Source organism: Balaenoptera acutorostrata, chromosome 14, assembly GCF_949987535.1.
Source record: "Balaenoptera acutorostrata chromosome 14, mBalAcu1.1, whole genome shotgun sequence".
In the NCBI taxonomy this organism is placed as follows: Eukaryota; Metazoa; Chordata; class Mammalia; order Artiodactyla; family Balaenopteridae; genus Balaenoptera; species Balaenoptera acutorostrata.
Window position 1 is genome coordinate 85,574,891 of NC_080077.1, and position 18,254 is coordinate 85,593,144.

The 18,254-nt window shown below is 48.2% G+C and overlaps 1 protein-coding gene across 1 annotated transcript in view; it reads left to right on the forward strand.

Moving 5' to 3' along the window:
* The first annotated feature begins 5,699 nt into the window (after nt 1–5,699).
* Nucleotides 5,700–18,254, forward strand: part of B3GAT2 (beta-1,3-glucuronyltransferase 2) — a 69,424-nt gene continuing 56,869 nt past the window's right edge. Inside the window, exon 1 of the mRNA XM_057527963.1 lies at nt 5,700–6,293. Within this exon, the coding sequence (XP_057383946.1) occupies nt 5,700–6,293 (594 nt within the window). The remainder of the gene's footprint in view (nt 6,294–18,254) is intronic.

The following is an 18,254-nucleotide window of genomic DNA, read 5'->3' on the forward strand; positions in this document are numbered from 1 at the left end:
CTGCCATTTTGTGCATTTCGTCAATAATTAATACTTCCAATTTTTCTCCCACCCTCTTGACCTAACGTCACTAAAAACTAAAGCTGCCCTTTTTCTGAATCCCAGCAAGCTGAAGCTGGACGACTTGATACAAAAAAGAAGAAACCAAGGAAATCACAACAGATCATGTATAGACAACCTTCATGCTGGCTGAAGGCCCCTCAGAAATTTCACCATGATACATATCACCTGATGCCATCACCAGAGATAGTCAAATTACCAAAAAAAAAAAAAAAAAAAAATATATATATATATATATATATTAGATCACTACTACCTATCCTCAGTCTACCATCTAAAGATGCTTCAAGCCCAACCTCTAAAAATCTTCTCAACTGACTGCCCTCTGGACTCAAAAATTCAGTTTATAGTTTGTTCTAATCATTAATCTTTTTCTTTTATTTCCATAGACATGCCCCTTATTAAACGACTGTTACTCATACTATATTAAGCCCTAATTTAGATATCCCCACCTCACAACTTCCACCTACACCATTGCCTCCTGAAATAGGACATAACTGTTTAACTGACTAACCTAGTCTCTGGACCAAGAGACTGATTCCATGAGATATGGGATGATCTACCCACCCAGCTTCTGGGTCCAGCAGTCCCATCTTGGTAAACAAACAGTAGTACATAATCACTTATGTAGTTTAACCTTTAATTATGGAAAATTTGAAACATGTATAAATAGGTCCAATAATATTAGGAACCCGCATGTGTAATATCCTAGCTTCAACAATTATCAACTCATGGCCAATCTTGATTCATTGCATTTTGCATGTATAAATGACTTTACAGTGTTTAATGTCTTTTCACCTGCATTATTTCTTTTGATTCTCATGACAACTGTGAAAGGTAGATTATGTAGTTTTAAGGTAAAATCCTATTTCTAACAAATTACCATTTTCACGTAAATGCCAATACTTAAGATAGTGAGGGAAAAAGATATAAAGGATGCTAATATGCCTTATGCATGTTTTATTGTTCTTTTGTGCATCCTAATTCATTAATAAAGAGAAAAGGAGAGAAAAGGAGGAAAATTGACATGTTTTATCTTCCGCTATTATTCAAACTAAATGATATTATTTTTCAATAAAATTGTTAGGATAAACTGCCAATTTCTAATTTTCGAGAAAACCACTTTTACTGAATAAACTTGATCCCAACCCATCCTACAAAAATAGAGTTTTACTGAGAAACTACTTCTAATGTCACATTTTGTACCTAATAGCTGCAAATGTCTACAATTTTAAGGAAGCATTAAAATTTAGAACAATTCTAAGCCAAAATTGGTATTTGAAAACGATCCAGATGCATGAAAATAAATTAACCAAATGAGCCATTTAATTTGTGGTTTGGATGTCATTTTTCTGACAGTAATCAATGAAACTGTCATGTATCCCTGGAATTTGGGACTATTCGAATTATTTATTTTGACATCATTCTTTCACATAATTGTATCTGATTATTTTATCAGAAAATATGTGTGCTCACACACACGTGGGTATTGATTATCAATACCGTCCCCATTACATTATTATTCCCACATGAGTTAGTTGATTCTTCTTACAACCTGATTTGCATACCCATAATACTATACAGACATTTACAAATACCTAATTGTGTATAGCTTTTTTTCTTTATCTCCTTCTCACTTGACTATCGAGGAAGTTCCAAAATGCTCACGTTAAGGTTTATTTAGTCACACTAGCAGAACTCCGGGCTCAAATGTCAAATGGGATCTGTTCTATACAGAGCACTAATCGGGCTGCAGTCTTTTTGCTGCCGAAGTAACAGTTGCATATTACTCAAGGCAAAATGCAAATGTTTAGTGATTATGCAATATGTTTTTTGTTAACTCCCCAGATGAGGTTTTTTTTTTTAACCTTTGTTTATTTAAGAACAGCAGCTGAATGCTGAAACACAGTAGCTGATGCCAGCAATCCAAGGCTTCATTAGTACAGAAGAAACAATGCTCACTTTGTTACACAAATAATTAGAGAGATTAGATGAAAATAAACACCAAGAGGATATACAGAAGCTCTGAAGTTAGGTAATCATTTTAATTACTCTAGTGACTTTCACCAACCTTCATTATCAGCTGCAGATCACGTTTAAATTGTTTCATGTAAGAAGATTGTAAACAAATATGGAAAAGTACTACAGCTACCAGTGATTATGCTTCAGAAAAATGACATTTTCTTCATGCTTCCATGTAAAGAAGCTGTTTTCCATTCTAGCACCTGATAATTCTCTCAATATTTTTAAAGCATGATACATTTTTGCACTCGAAAGTGTTTTACCCTGGTTTTGGGCTTCAAATGGACATTCTTAATAATTTTTATAGCTTTATATCTTCGCTCAGATTTGATCATGAAGGACGTGGGTCCACATTTTTGAGGCACTGAATGTAGAACAATGTGGCATATTCAGTTGTTTGAAATAAATGTCACTTGGAATCATGTCACCCTTATTGTGTGACAAGGGGTAACTTGTATTTGGGGAAAGTTGATTTCCTCTTTCTTCCCGTCCCTACCCCACCTCGGGAAGACTCTACCACACACACCAACACCTTCTCCACAGGTGCGGGTCCTATTTCGAGGCATTGTCATGAGGATCACACAGATCCGCTGGAGTGAGACGTTCCTTTGAGGAAGCGTTAACCTGTGTTTAAATACCATTTATTGACTGACTGCTGCATAATGCCAGCTCCTCTGCGAAACACTTTACCTAACGTATCCTATTTAATCCCTACAAGATTTTGATGAAGTATGTTTTATTAAGTCCATTTTCCAGATGAGGAAACAGGCTTTGAAAAGCTCATTGACTTTCTAAAGTTGCCCAAGCAGCCCAGCTGGGGATCAAACCCTGTTCGACCTGACTCCAAGAAACATGATGCTCCCAGCAGATGACTGGATGAGATAAACCTGGGTGCAAATGCTGACTAAGGGTAATAGAAAAGATGCACGGACCTCCTGGATGTGGGTGTGCTGGTTAAGTGTTGTGTTGTATGACACCTGCGAATCCTGGGCAGCAGTCAAAATCCCAAAATAAATTCCAAAATTTGATTGATTTTGAAAGTGTCTCATCCCTGAACAGTCCTGGTTGCTGGAAAAGAAGCAATTAGGAAATATGTTTTATGGTACAGAGGGAATAACCAAAAGGTCCCTACTAACGAAGGTTAGTGACGCGTTTAAGAACAAGTCTGTAACCACTCCAACTTCACTACAGGTAACACACAAGGCATTTCTCTTCAACTACATTTTAAAAAATTCCAACAGGCTGAAAGAGACTTCAGTAATCTTTGCAGGGTGGGCAGGTGTGTGTGCTGCTTTCCAGTATTTGAGAAGAGCCGCCACTGAATCCTCTCCCCCACCCTCATCCCTCCGCCTCCCCCAGGATGCTGACCTTGACACCCCGGGGCCTGACCGGGACGCGTTTTCCCGAGGTTGTGCTATTTTCACAGGCCCGTTAAGCTATCCGCGAACATGGGAAGGGGTCTTGATGGATTCATTGTGTCCTATGTCTTGGAGGCACTGATCTGCCGATTTAAAGCATGAGCTGTAGGTGATACCGGGAGGTGGAAGAGAAGGTTAGCCCTTGCGAGGGTGGCGGGCGGGGTTAGATCTATAAATGTCACTCTCAGGCTTCAGACTCTGGGCGGGAAGTTAGGGAAATTCACGGACGCGCCAGGGCCTGAGGGCAGGTGGGAGCAACCAGAGCATCCAGGGCAGGAACGCTCAGAACCAGATTCCTGGTTCTGAGAAAACCAGCAGCGGCAGAACCGCCGGATAGAGGGGCCTCCGCCCCAGAGCGCTCCCCGCGCGCACACTCAGAGCGCGATCGCAGGGATTTACTTGCGAACGAGCCTGAGGAAGACAGACAGCCGAGGGAAGATGGGCTCAGAAATTATCTATCATAGTCTGGGGGGAAAGGCTTTCCTGCTGCTCTGCGTGCGTGCGAGCACCTCCCCGGGACGTGACTACGAAGCGAGGTACCTCTTCTTTCATCCCCGTCCATCCCAGACGGCCAGGGACGTAGCCAGTGGGTACGCTAGATAGAAAACATCCGAACCAAGCGCCTACGTTTACTCGTGTCTTCCGGGCACTGTCATGGTTCCCACACGTCACCGTGCGCTCCGTTTGGTTTCGAGTGCACCATGCTTACATCTAGGGGGGCCGGCCCGCCCGGCGGCGCTGTGTCGGGAGAGGCTTCTGCAGGCCGCGGAGAGAAGAAGCCACTGGCTAGACTCGGGGCATCCGCGTCCCGTTTCCTCTGGGCCAACGCCACCAGCCTCGGGACTTCCTCATCCAGAAAACGAGGTGATTCCACTCCCCAGGCCTTCTCGAAAGGATCGTCGGGCGGGTCAAAGGGAATAATTCTGATGGCAGCCAGCTGTGAGGAAATGGGACTCCAAATTAAGGAAGGAAAATAAGTTCAACGTACTCGGCTGGAGTTGTAGGAATTTTCCGGCAATGATCTAATTGCAGTCAGGCAGCAAACGTTCGGATTGATTGTTTCTTCCGGGCCATCTCACAAGCCAAAGACCCGTGTAGGCACCCCTCCGTCTCCCGGGGCTTCTGTTGCTCTCTGCCTTTGGGTGAAAGCGCTTTTTGTCGGCGCTGCGCGGTCCACCCCCGGCACACGAACCCCGCGGCCAGGCGCCCGAGAAGGCATCCTTCGCCCTCTCCCGCCTCTCCTCTCCTGTCACTCTCCACCCGAGGTCTCCCGAGTTTTCGGCACGTGCCTGGGTTTTCCTGGCTGGTCTCCAAAGACCCTGTAGCGTTTCGGGAAGCTAAGAGCGCGCGGAGACGGGCGAGCGAGCATCCATCCCCTGCCCGGGGCCGTGGCGCCCCGGGGGGGGGAACCCTCCTCCCGCTCCCCAGCGGCGGTGCAGCAGCCTCCGGAGCCGGCTGGCCGGGCCCCCTCCCCGCCTCCCCGTCGCAGCCCCTCTCCGCCAGTAGCAGCGCTGCTGTCTTCCCCCCAGGAGCAATGGGAGGACGCTGGAGTCCGCAGCGCCCCCGCCCCTCGCTTTTTCTCTCTTTCCCGGCTTTGGGATCTTGCTGCCGGAGCCGGGAGAGCTTCTCCGAGGAGCAGAGCGGAGCGAGGGATCGGAGCGCAGGCTTCCGCTGCGGCGCGCGAGCAGGGCTGGGCGCACGACACCCCCGGCGTCGCCCTCGGTCCTCGCCGCCGGGGCTGGGATGTGACGAAGGAGAGCCCTCGGCGCCTGCCCCCCGCCCTCGAAGGTGCCCCCGGCAGCGCATCGGGGGCCCGCGGCTGGAGTCCCTTTTCCCGCAGCGCCGCGGGACGGCTCCCGGGTCCCACTCTTCGGAAAGAGCGCGCTGGGATCGCCGCCTTCCCGGGGCTCGGCGTAACTCCGGGGCCGGCGGCGCGCCGCTGGACCGAGTCCCGCTTCCCGCCGACTCCCCGGAGTAGGGGCATCGCCGCCCGCCCGCCCTGTAGCCCGAGCTCCTCGGCACCTGCGCGGATCCCCCAGGCCCGGCTCCGCGCCCCCGCAGCGCCCCGCTACCCACCCCGTGGAGAGCGCGCGGGCCGCGGCTTCCGGAGCGCGGGCGCCGCCGCCGTCCAAACTGCGCGCTGGGGTCCCCCGGCTCGCCCCGCTCCGGGGCGTCCGAGAGGCCGGGGGAGAGCGCGCCATGAAGTCAGTGCTCTTCAGCCGCTTCTTCATCCTCCTGCCCTGGATCCTGATCGTCATCATCATGCTCGACGTGGACACGCGTAGGCCCGCGCCCCCGCTCACCCCGCGCCCCTACTTCTCGCCCTACGCCGGGGGCCGCGGGGCCGCCCGCCTCCCGCTCCGCCGGGGCGGCCCGGGGCGCGGCCGGGAGCAGCGCAACGAGTCGCGGCCGCCGCCGCCGCCGCCCGAGCCGCCGCTGCCCACCATCTATGCCATCACGCCCACCTACAGCCGCCCGGTGCAGAAGGCCGAGCTGACCCGCCTGGCTAACACGTTCCGCCAGGTGGCGCAGCTGCACTGGATCCTGGTGGAGGACGCGGCGGCGCGCAGCGAGCTGGTGAGCCGCTTCCTGGCGCGCGCGGGGCTGCCCAGCACGCACCTGCACGTGCCCACGCCGCGGCGCTACAAGCGGCCCGGGCTGCCGCGCGCCACCGAGCAGCGCAACGCCGGCTTGGCCTGGCTGCGCCAGAGGCACGGGCACCAGCGCGCGCAGCCCGGCGTGCTCTTCTTCGCCGACGACGACAACACCTACAGTCTCGAGCTCTTCCAGGAGGTAGCGGCCGGCGCGCCCCGCCGGGGGGGAGGCGGGCGGGAGGGGCCCCCGCGTGCCGGTCCTGCCGCCGCTGCGCTGGGCAGTGCTCACCTACCCCAGCGTGCACACGGGACTCTGGGCGCAGAGCTCCACAGCCCCCCGCTGGCCCCGGGGGTGGACGGGGTGAGAGGACCACTGTGACTCGGGGAGGGAGTCTGGCGGGGGCTTTGCTGCCCCCCCCCGCCCCGACACACACACACCGGCCCCACGACTGGGCCGAGGCGGTGGCGCAGGTGTGAGGCGCGGGGATGATTTCTAGGAACTGGGCTCTGTCTGGCCTGAGGATGGAACTCCGTGGGGCCGGGCTGCAGGAGAGACGGGGGAGGGACCCAGCGCACTGGGGGCGGGCTCGGTGGTCTCCGAGGCCCTTCGGCGCACATAGGTGTGATTCTGAGTCTAGCACCATATCGGGAGGACGGTGGAGAAGGAAACTGAAAATCAGCCCACAGACACATTTCTCTCGTACAGTCCGCTGGCACGGAAATGGTTAGTAGAGAAAACCCTGACTTCTAAGGGGGTCCTCCTTCCATCTCTTCCCGCACCCCGAAAAGGCCCTTTCTGACTCTAAAGATGACCTCCTTTAAAAGGAAGCCCTCTGGCAACTGAGTTGAGACTGCCCTGCCCTGTGGTTCTGTCTCTCTGCAGTCCGAGGTATCAGCTGGACTGCCCGTTTCCTTTTCCTTACGCTTCTCTAGGACGCTCTTTGGCCACTGTGGCACCGGGCCATTGCACCCTGGTGCCCGCCGTGAGGTCCTCGGCGCAGCCCGGCCTGCTGCTGCTGCTGCTGCTGGGATGGTACAGTTTCCCAGCACCTGGCTACAGGTGCACAAAGCCATCAGGCACCCGGTTAGAACAGGTGTCAGTCCTTGAGGTTGGTATATTGCCGCCTGAGTGTGTGCGCACGCGCGAGCATTCTGCAAATGAGGCTGGATTGCGTAGTTTTCACTTTTCTTGTTCCTCCTCCACAAATATAGCGGGAAAAAAATCCTGGGCTTTTTGACATATCGTGGGACTGTTGCCTTCCTCTCCCCCGAATTCCTGACATCCTGCCTCGGAGACCGCCATCATCCCTCCCCTTCCGCCAAGTAAACTGGACAATCTGTACGTCTAGAAATCACAAACGTCCGATGCTTCCATCCTGATATCTCAGTTTGGCTTTCATAACCTCAGGACGGAGCTATTCTGTACCTCTCCGGCTTAATTTTTCTGCCTGTGTGGCTTTAAAAATCCATTTCTTAAGGGCAATTGCTGCCTTCATTTCTATTCATCCTCTCCTGCTTCATGAATAAAAGGACCAGTCATCGCTCCCATCTTTTCTTTTCCATGCTTTCGCGATGAAGGGCTTTCTTCACGTGTCCCCCCCCCCCGAAGATATCAATAAGCTTGTCATCTATAGTATGGTCTTTATTATAACCAAGACTAGAGATATCATCTGATTTTTTAAGTTGGGTTCTTATTGTGATCCTGTTTGTGTACTCTTGCCCCCAAAAGACGTGGTTTGTATTCTGAAGCAAAGACCCTTACATTTCAGTACACCATCATTTTAAACCCCAAAGTCTTTTTTAAAAATAATATTTATTTATTGCTTATATTCTAGTAGGATCTTGGGTTTAGTTTTTTTTTTAAACAAATTTATTGGAGTATAATTGCTTTACAGTGGTGTGTTAGTTTCTGCTTTATAACAAAGTGAATCAGCTATGCATATACATATATCCCCATATCTCTTCCCTCTTGTGTCTCCCTCCCTCCCACCCTCCCTATCCCACCCCTCTAGGTGGTCACAAAGCACCGAGCTGATCTCCCTGTGCTATGCGGCTGCTTCCCACTAGCTATCGTAAACCCCAAAGTCTTTTTTCCTTCTTCTACAACTTGGAAGTTGCCCTACCTGTGAAAATGTGTGGTCTTATGTAAGCAAAATAGTGAACATTATTATTAATTAACCTTTTAAGGGGACGGGCTATGAAGAGCCGAGAGTTTCAGTTTCTTCCAGCTTCTAGCCGGTTGGTGTGAGGTATTGGATTGAATGGAAGAGTTGGCACAGACGGGCAGAGAAACGGCTCAGAATACAGTCTTCCTTTGATGCTTCCCAAACTGAAAGGAAGGCTTGGTGGTGGTGCATATGAAGCAGCAAGAGAAGAATGCAGTAGGTTTTTTTTTTTTTATTGGTCCATGGGGGAGAAAAGAGAGAGAGAAGATAAAGAAAGAGGCGAGGGTAAGGAGAAAAAAATAGCATTGGCCGAGAGGAAACTATATAGGAAAGAAATGCAAAACTTTCAAGACACTAACGTTTCGTACAGTTGGAAGTAATGAAATATTCAAAATAAACCTAAGAGCATGTGCAACTGTTATTTAAGGAGAGGTGCCACATGTACAAAATACACAAGAGAAGGGATTTTTTAAAAAGCATAATATGCCTGATACACTTAGAATTTAAGTTCTGTAGCTCCTAGAGGTTCCTCCCAGACAGGCATTTTAGGACTAATCCCGTTCTCACCCACCATCCCTCCCCCAACACAGTGTTTTTGGACAAAGCAGGCATATCTCTGTTCACCAGGCATCTATGTTGAGACATGCAGTTTTCTTTTACAGCACGTTCTTTTCATGGCAAGCAGGATTGCACTCTCTAAGACGTCGGATTAGTGGAATTTATGCATCCTTAGTCTTGTGCATTAAGGGGCTGGCCTACTCTCCACCCGTTCTAGGATTAATGATTCCATGCGGATTGCAGTCTAGACAGTGCTCTCTTGGAGGAAAGGTAGGACCAGTTAAAACATCTAAAAACTACAGCTCCTTGGACGGGAGGACAGATGCTGATCAGGGATGCTGTAGGGCCAGGCGTATATCTCAGCCCTTTCTATGGTGTACACACAAATTCGTTTTTAAGTAATTCACAGTACCTAAGGAAAGAGTGTCCTGAGTTAGTCTTCATCTTTTTTTTTTTTTTTTTTTTTTTTTAATGGTTGTGTTGGGTCTTCGTTTCTGTGTGAGGGCTTTCTCTAGTTGCGGCAAGCGGGGGCCACTCTTCATCGCGGTGCGCGGGCCTCTCACTATCGCGGCCTCTCTTGTTGCGGAGCGCAGGCTCCAGACGCGCAGGCTCAGTAGTTGTGGCTCACGGGCCCAGTTGCTCCGCGGCATGTGGGATCTTCCCAGACCAGGGCTCGAACCCGTGCCCCCTGCATTGGCAGGCAGATTCTCAACCACTGCGCCACCAGGGAAGCCCAGCCTTCATCTTTTATTCATGGTGCTCATTTCCACGGTTGATGTTAACATAGATAAGATAAAAGGAGGAAAATGAACCAGGTACAAATTAACTCACTAAGCATTGGCTGCAAATGAAGGAAAGTAAAAGCTGAAAGGTCTCCAAATTAAATTAAAGGTGCAACAGGCACCCTGTGTACAATTATTCCTCCCTGGTAACTGGAATGGAGCTTTCTTCTCCCATCCAGCTAGCTAATTTTCACACTCCCCTTTCAGCTGAGCTGTGCCACCAGGAAAGATGTCTTTGCGTCGAACAATCCTACGCTTAATAGCCAAATCCATTTGCAAATGAAGCTGTGTGAATTGTAGCCGCGGAAGCTGGGCTGTCCATTGGAGAAGGAGGTGCCTGGAGTTTTCCACGTTGCCAGTAACTCAACAGGGCCTCCTCCTGTGGCCTTGATGGGGTCTTGCACCGTGGCTCACAGGTAATCCTGCTGCCTGCCGCCTGCACACCCCATCGACATAGCTCTCCGGAAACGCTTATTTGCAAAGGATTTACACGGCTTTCATAAAAACGGCGGCCACAGACAAATGAGACTGTAGCTGGTCACATTTTCAATAACGCTATTGATCAGATTTCTGTCCTTTGCTAGAAAACCTTCCAAGCGCTCTTGAGTTTAAAGCGGCTGCTTTTCAGGTGCAGTTACTTTCGCCTTGGGAAACCCGTTGAGTCGAAAGGTTAAAAAATAGCACTTTCCGAGCAAGAAAATGAAACTTTTAAAACTTTAAATTGAACGAGGTGAGGCTGGAAGACAAGCTGACTCTGAAACACCTTAGGGGCTCAGGAAAGGGCTCAGTTAATGAGACCGCCTGTGGAAGACGTTTCTGGCAAGCAGTGAACTAGAGGGGCCCTTTGTTTGGATGTTGTGTTGGGTGCAGTTAAGCTGTTTGTGTGCTGGGAGTGGTGAGGGCAAGTTCGTCCAGCTCTTTTCTGATCATTTATGCATATGTTCCTCCCTTTACATGCAGCTCACTGGAGCCCTAATCCAAAGGATATTCAAATTTACAGTGTTTGGCACTTTCCCCCTGAATAGTAGATTCTGAATGTATTTCCTGAAAGGAGACAGGAGATCTCCCTTTCCTTTTTCCCTTGACGCAGTTACTTGGTGTAGGGTAATTATCTTTTCAAAGTGAAGAAACCTCAAAGATTCTCTTAGGGAGTAGCATCCAAAGACGATTTTACCTGAAATGGTCCCCTTGTGTTTTCTTTCTTCCCACCTAAAAGCATGTTAATAGTCACGCCATAAGTCTGATCAAATGTGAGAATTGTGGAAACTGGATTTATAAAACTACGGGCAGCTTTCTTAGGCTATCAGTGTTAAATCTGTACATTTTCTTTACTCCCGCTGGGTGTACAGTACTTGAGCTGTAGTTCATTTTAGACAGGGTTTTCCTTGGACACCAGCAGTTTTCATTTGGATTTTGATATTTTAATGGGCCAGAAATAACTCTAGGTTTAAAAGGTCTTCTCCCTTCTACCTCTACCTATTGTCTTTTTCCCATTCTTCATCCTCCAACCTACTTTTCACCGATTATTCTGTCTCATGAATAGACATGAAGGCATGTCCGGGCTATTGTTGGCTACAATGAATGTGTGTCTTTTAAGCATTTAGACTTTGTCTGAAGCTTCTTGGAAACTAGTGGACGACTCCATTTTCTTCCATCTACCCCACTTGCCTCTAGATTGCAGGCTTGTAAATTTTCTCGTGTGAACAGTAATGGAATAGTAATTGCTTTTAAGGCATGCTACAAAAGCAGAATAGAAGAACCGAAGTCAACAGCCTTATTTATTAACTATTCCGGGTGCTACTCAAGTAGTGGGTTTTTTTGGTACAGAATTCAATAATCTTCAGATATATCTATTCAGACCTCTTGGACTCTGATGAAATATTTGCTTGGTCTGCATAAATTAAGATAACATTATTTATCTTCGATTTGCAGTGCTGTTGAAGCATGCCATTTAAGTTTTGCCTGGTTCTCAAATTCTCCCCTGAAACACAAATAAAATCGTCATACCAATCCCTAGGTAGGTAGGTAGGCTGCTAAGTAGGTAGGTTTAGATTTCCAGTTCATAGAAATAAACTAAGATAATCCATTGTTCGTACCAGGTAATTTTTGTGGACAACTTTAAATAAACGTGTAAGATACCCTTTACCATGGATACAAGCAAAATGAGCACTTACTGTGGGCCACGAACCATATTCATATTTAGGGTTTTATGTGTATCAGCTCATTTGATCCTCACATCAGCCTCTGAGGTAGGACCTAGTATGGCCCCCATTCTCCACCATCCTAATGCTGATATTTAGGCACGAACACAGTTCTTTGGTGAGTGCAGGGATTTTTAAAAATACAGCCTGAATCTAATATAGTTGTTACCCTGCTCACTAGAATCGTGTCCCCATTTGACAGAAGAGCTGAAGTAGCAGGAAGTTGCTTACAAGGTCATGGAGCTGTTCCAAGACAGGATGGTGGGCCCAGTGTCCCGGTTCTGGAGCCTGCCCTCTGACGCCCTGCAACCCAACCCACTAACATGTATAGTCAGGTGGGTGCATGTCATTGTGATGAGTAAAGCATCCGATCGTCAGGAGTCCTCTGATACCATTCTAGCTTCTGCCGTACTTGAACTCAGGTCTGTCTTCTTTTCTAAGCATTTATTTTAATTAAGTTATTTTGCACTGAGGTCTAGTTGATTTACAATGTCGTGTTGGTTTCAGGTGTAAGGCAGAGTGATTCAGTTATACATATGGGTCTGTCTGCTGGGCTGTTGTCAACTTCTAATGTTCTCTCTTGACCTTTTCTTCCTGATGTAATTTGATCTTATGAAAATTTTACCTCCTCCCTGTCTCACTAAGAGACCGTTTGATTTTTAGCTTATTTTTTCAAGTCAGGTGAAAACTGCCAAGTTAGCACGTAACCTGTAGTCTTATATGTTCTTGAACTATATATTCCTGGGAACAAGTAAGAATGAATTTCTGCAAGAAGATAAAACATTAATTTTTTTCTTCAGTTGATATGTGTACATCAGCAATGGTATCTGCTGGGCATGTATCCTGTCAGGGCAGACAGATTGAAGGGAAGAATAATTTTCAGGATAGAATGATGATGGGGGGTGATGCTGGATTGTTCCAGGTGGGCTCAGTGGTTTACCATCAGGACGGAGGAGCGGGGCTGGGGACCTCAGCCAGTCTGAGCTGCAGCTGGTATGGGTGACACACCCCTGCCAGTTGCTTCCTCCCATCAGCGCTGGGGCAGCTCCCCCCACCCTGGAGCACAAGATGAGCTTATAGGAACCTTTGAGGTGGTCATTATGCTGGCCACTGCTAGCCCGCACTCACAGATTCACCAGACGACTCCCTTGTGGGTAGGAGGTTTGTTAATGGTCTGATTCTTCTGGTACTAGAAATTTCCCTGGATTAAAAACAAAATTAGTGAATCCTGAGCTGAGTCTTTTTACATCCTAAGAAAACCTTGAGGATGGCTGTTCTTTACCAAAAGTCAGATTATTTGGTCTCTTTCCCAAAATACCTAAAAACTCAGTAGTTTTTGCCCCACCTCTATCCATCTCCTCCATCAGTGGAAAGAGAACTTTAAACAGTATGTGAGTTACGTGCAGGATCTAAGACCGTCATTTCTGCCACCTGAATAGTAGGTATTTGTCAATTGTCTCTTCATCTCACTAATGAAAGCTGCATGTGCTAAATGCTGAATGTTCACCATTAACTGGGTTTTCCCTGATCTAAGTGTATTTTAGCAGTAATAGTGTATCACTCTGCCAGATTCCTTGTGCCTACTTGAGCTTAAACACGACCATGTTCAGAAGATATTTGAATGTAATGAATGCGTATCCTCCTCCTCTACTTAACAGATGTTAGTTGAGCACCTACTATGTGCCGGGAGCTGTGTTAGTTACTGCAGGGCGGAACACCGCTGTGAACGCAGAGCGTCCCCACCCTCTCAGATTGAGCATCTGGACCACATCTGCACACTAAGATCAGTGCCTGTTGAGAGAACGCAGGTGCCTGGGTGGGTAAAGCAGAGGCCCCTGATGGAGCTGTAGGTTGTAGGAGGGAGTGACATTTGAGCTGACACCTAAAGGAGGATGGCCGGGTGGGGCACGGGGCAGGGAGGAAAGAGCCCTCCAGGCAGAGAAAGCCATGCTCGCCAACAGTCTGTGAATTTGGAAAGTGTGGACACAGCAGTGTACAGAAAAGCAGATCTGCTTTTCAGATCCCCCATCAGGCAAATCTTTGACCTTTACGTTCTTAATTAGAACTTGGATTAGGTGGGTACTAAACTAATAGAAAAATTGTAGATATATATATTTGTCCATCTAGTTGTACCAAGGAATTGTTAATATAGACAGCTGTGATTCATCATGGCAGCTAACGTCGCTTTATGTAACGGAGTGCAGCATGTGTATTGCAGTTCACCGTCTCTCCCGCTAGAATATAAACTCCGTGAGGGTAGGAATTTTCTTCTGTTCACTGCTGTGTCTCTAGTGTCTGGCATTTAGTAAATGCTCACTCAGAACCTGTGGAATGGATGAGTGGGTTGTCGGAAGCTTTGGAGCTGAGGGACTCTTTTCCCTCCCGAAGAAGGCTGTTCCTGGAAGGGGGCCCCGCGCAGAGACTGTGAGTCAGATCACAGCCTTGAAGTCTGTGTGTGGGTCTAGGGTTACACTGAGCCCTTCAAGTAGTAACTGGAAGAAAAATTGGCCCCTGCTCTGACCCTGAGAACTTTCAGTGCTAAGGAGAGGGGGAGAGAGACCCGTGAACCGTTAGTCTGTAGCCAGGCATCCCTGTGGATGTCCCGAGGGCAAGGGGAGGGGTGTGGAGCCCGCGGGGTGTGTGACCACGTGTGAGGCTGGAGGCTGGTGGGGGGCTCGAGCGGGAGCTCGGGGGTTAAACAGCCCCATGTTCAAGTCCAACCTCACCGCCTAGTGGTCGCGGGACATCGGAGGGTTGCCTGCCCTCCTACGATGGCTCCCGGTACCGAACAGAGGCGCGTTATAAACGTCCTTTTCCCCCTGCTTCCCTGCGGTGGCTGCCCGGGGGGACGGGTCTCCCGCCGAGCTGCGCTGTCTCGCTTGGGTAGCTGCGTCTGAGTCTCCTGAAATCTGGACTGAGTTTCTGGAGGCCTGGAGGGGAGGAGGGGGTAGAAGTGCTTGATTTTCCCAGGTTAGTCTGTATCCGGGGGAACTAGGAAACTGGGGATCTGAATTACACCACCGGGTTATGACAGTGATTAGAGAGACAAGAGTTAAAGAGGGCTTGTCGATAAAGGGTCCTGGAGGAGGTGAGATGGGAGAGAGTAGAAAGCAGCTTAAGGAGGTTTTAGGCTGGGAGGATGTAGAAGGATGTTCTCCTGCGGGTCAGGAGGTGTGGGGCTGGCTGGGGAGCGTGTGAAAGCTCGCAGGTTGGCGTGCCTGGGTCTCAGGGCAGGACATAACACGCAACTTCCTGCAGCTCCTGGGTGCGAGTGTTAGTTACGGTTGGGGCCCCACCCTCTGGCGTGGACCTAGGGTGTATTACATGATAGGTTCTTTCCGGCATGAATGAACGAATCAAAGAGGTAACACGTTACAAAGGAGAGGGCAGCTTAATAGGAATGAAATGAATCCACTTTTCAGGCACATGATTAGAAGCAATAGCTTGATTTTTTTAGGGTCGTCTGCTGGGTGGGAAGGTTAGCTGTATTGGGCTCCCCGGCACCTGTTGACAGAGGAAGCAGGGAGGATCGACTGGACAGGCCTTCCCTGTGCCCGGGCCCCTCCAGCCTTGGCTGGAACACTGAGGGGCATCAGCCGCCTGGCACTTATGGGGAGGTTCACCCTGAGCTGCTTTCTGGTTTTTCAAATGTCGCTTAAATTTTCATAAAGAAAAACATTTTATACCCCATTTCCTGCCATCCTGGGGAAGACGTAGCAGTTGGAGTGGGGGGTGTGTGTGTGCGTGTGTCCGCATCTGTCCATCCGCAGGTCCCTGGGCACCTTCTGGGCTGTGTGGGTGCAGACGGTTCTCTCCTCTCCCTGTTCTTTCTTCACAGACTTTGTGCCATCCAGGTTAGTCTCTGACCAGAAATGTGGTCACACCCAGGGGTCTTTGATATTTTCTGTTCACATAACTCCTAAAAGAATTTGGTAAAATTACATTCCCTCTAGGATATTTTCTAATTGATGTCTAAATTTTAAAAATCATTTAAAATAGCTGCAAAGCATGGGATTTCCAGTGTATTATAGTGAATCACTCTGTTGTACATCTGAAACTAACGTAATATTGCAAATCAACTATACTTCAATAAAAAAGGTCTCTAGGATTGGGTTAACATTATAATTAGGAGGCGTAAACAAGTCATCAAAACAACATAAATGTTACAAAGTTGGATAATTAAGTATAAGAGCTACATTTCTTGGAACTTGATTTCTTACTGAAATAGATGAAGCATTTTGTTGCTCTTGATACATACTTTGTATCATTGTTGAGTGTTACTTATTACTAGAAAGAGGTGGGGTTTAGCATAAGTTTGGTTGCCATTGGGTCACCCTTGTCTAGATGAAGAAGTAAATAAGGTGGAAAGCGTTTTCTTCTAGCAGTGTTCTTCACGTTTCTGAACCCTCAATGTTCTAAGCCAAAAGTCATATGTTGATCTCTTAGCAAAAATGATTTTAATAATCTATTGATGACATTCGTTCAATTTTGTGGAAGAAAATAGTGTAGAAACATTCTGTCTTCTAAAAGGACTCATTACCCATTCATTGGAGAGGTTAGTTTTCTTAATAAGACAGCAGTATTTCTAACTCCCTTTGTTTGGTCCTGGAGCATATTTAATATGATCCAGGATGGATATGAAGCTGGAGCAGGCCGACTGGGGCAAGGATGGATGAAAGGCAGGACCTGCCCCCCCAACCAAGGAGCAGATTTAGGGGAGCATAAGGAAGGTTGCCCAGGGGTTGAGGATGTGTCCCCTTAAAGGTATCTGCGCTCACATGGTCCATGAGAGTCTTCATAGACTCCCGAGACCCAGGCACCCCCAGCCTGAAAACTGCTGTTTCTGTAGAAGAAGCACTTAAGTTAGGAACTGGAAACTGTGGGCTCCAGGCCCGGCCGAGCCAAAGCCCTCGGCCCTCGGCCTTCGTGACCGCAGGGCTGTTGACCCTTTGCTGTGTGCTAGGCCCCATGTTAGGCATTGAGATGTTTAATTCTCCTCATGTGTCTAAGGCGGGAACCAGGATGTCCTTTTTACAAATGAAGAGAAGCCCTACTATTCAGCTTCCTCACGGGCCTGGGGGTGACGTGTACAGTTGTAGGGACTCCGTGAGGGGATACGTGGGTCACGTGGGTCAGAAGGGCAGCTTCCCAGCCCCCCTGGACGTCTGCTGTCCCGGGGGTCTGGTCCCAGGAGCTGGGGAGAGGCTGCAGAAGACACGATGCCCCAGCGCCCCTTGCTGCCCTGGCTGCACAGCCCCAAGAGTTGGCCGACGGGGTCCACGTGTGGACACGTTATCATCTAGATAAACTCGACGTTGCAAGACTAAAATGCCAGTGTCCTTCTTAAAGGTCAAGTGACAGTTTGGGGATATTTCTGTAACTTTGAAAAGTTCCTCCGCTGCATCTGTTCACGCTGGCGAAAGTGCTAGAGGCGTCCTCGGGAAGTCTCTCTGCCAGGGGAGCTGCAGCCTCGCTTTGCAGAGAAGCTCGGGTTCCCACTTTGCAGAGAGCTGGGGCCTGGGACTCTTGCTTATTGCCTTGGATCCCTGCTGTGCATACTCAGAAGGCAGGTTTTATGATCTTTACCTGTTCTGGTCTTGCCTTTCCCCTTTGTTTAGGGATTTTTAAAAACAAAAACATAATAAGAACCTGCTGTATAGCACAGGGAACTCTACTTAACACTCTGAAATGGCCTATGTGGGAACAGAATCTAAAAAAGAGTGGATATATGTACATGTAGAACTGGTTCCCTTTGCTGTACAGCAGAAACTAACACAACACTGTACATCAACAATACTCCAAGAAAATTTAATTTTAAATAATTTTTTTAAAAACCCCGAAAGCATTAAAATAAAGTCGTGTTGACAGTGCTTGTGGTGTCTGTGGGTGATGATTTGTGGTTTTACAGCACTCCAGAGTTGCCTCTGAAAACCAGTTGATCGTCCTGTAGATTAAAATACGGGCATTCATTTCGTTGCTCTTGGAAATCCGGTGACATTTGAAAGTAAACGCCTATTCTCTGTTTCTTGCTATGTCTCTCTTCCCTCCTTGTCAAGGGCCGTGGGGCAGAAACAAAAGTTGAGTATGCTTATTAGAATTTGTATTATGGTAAAATATATATAACGTGAAGTTTACCATTTTAACCGTTTTTAAGTGTGCAGGTCCGTGGCGTTTAAGTGCACCCACTCTGTTGTGCAATCATCACCTCTGTCCATCTCCAGAACTTCTTCATCATCCAAATTGAAACTCTGTACCCTTTAAACAATAACTCCCCAATGGCCCTCCCTTCCAGCCCCTCATAACCTATAATCTACTTTCTGTCTCTGTGTATTAGGCTATCCCAGGTACCTCATATGAGGTAGAATCATGCAATATCTGTCCTTTGGGGTCTGGCTTATTTCACTTTACATGATGTCTTCAAAGTTGATCCACTCGTAGCATGTATCAAAATTCC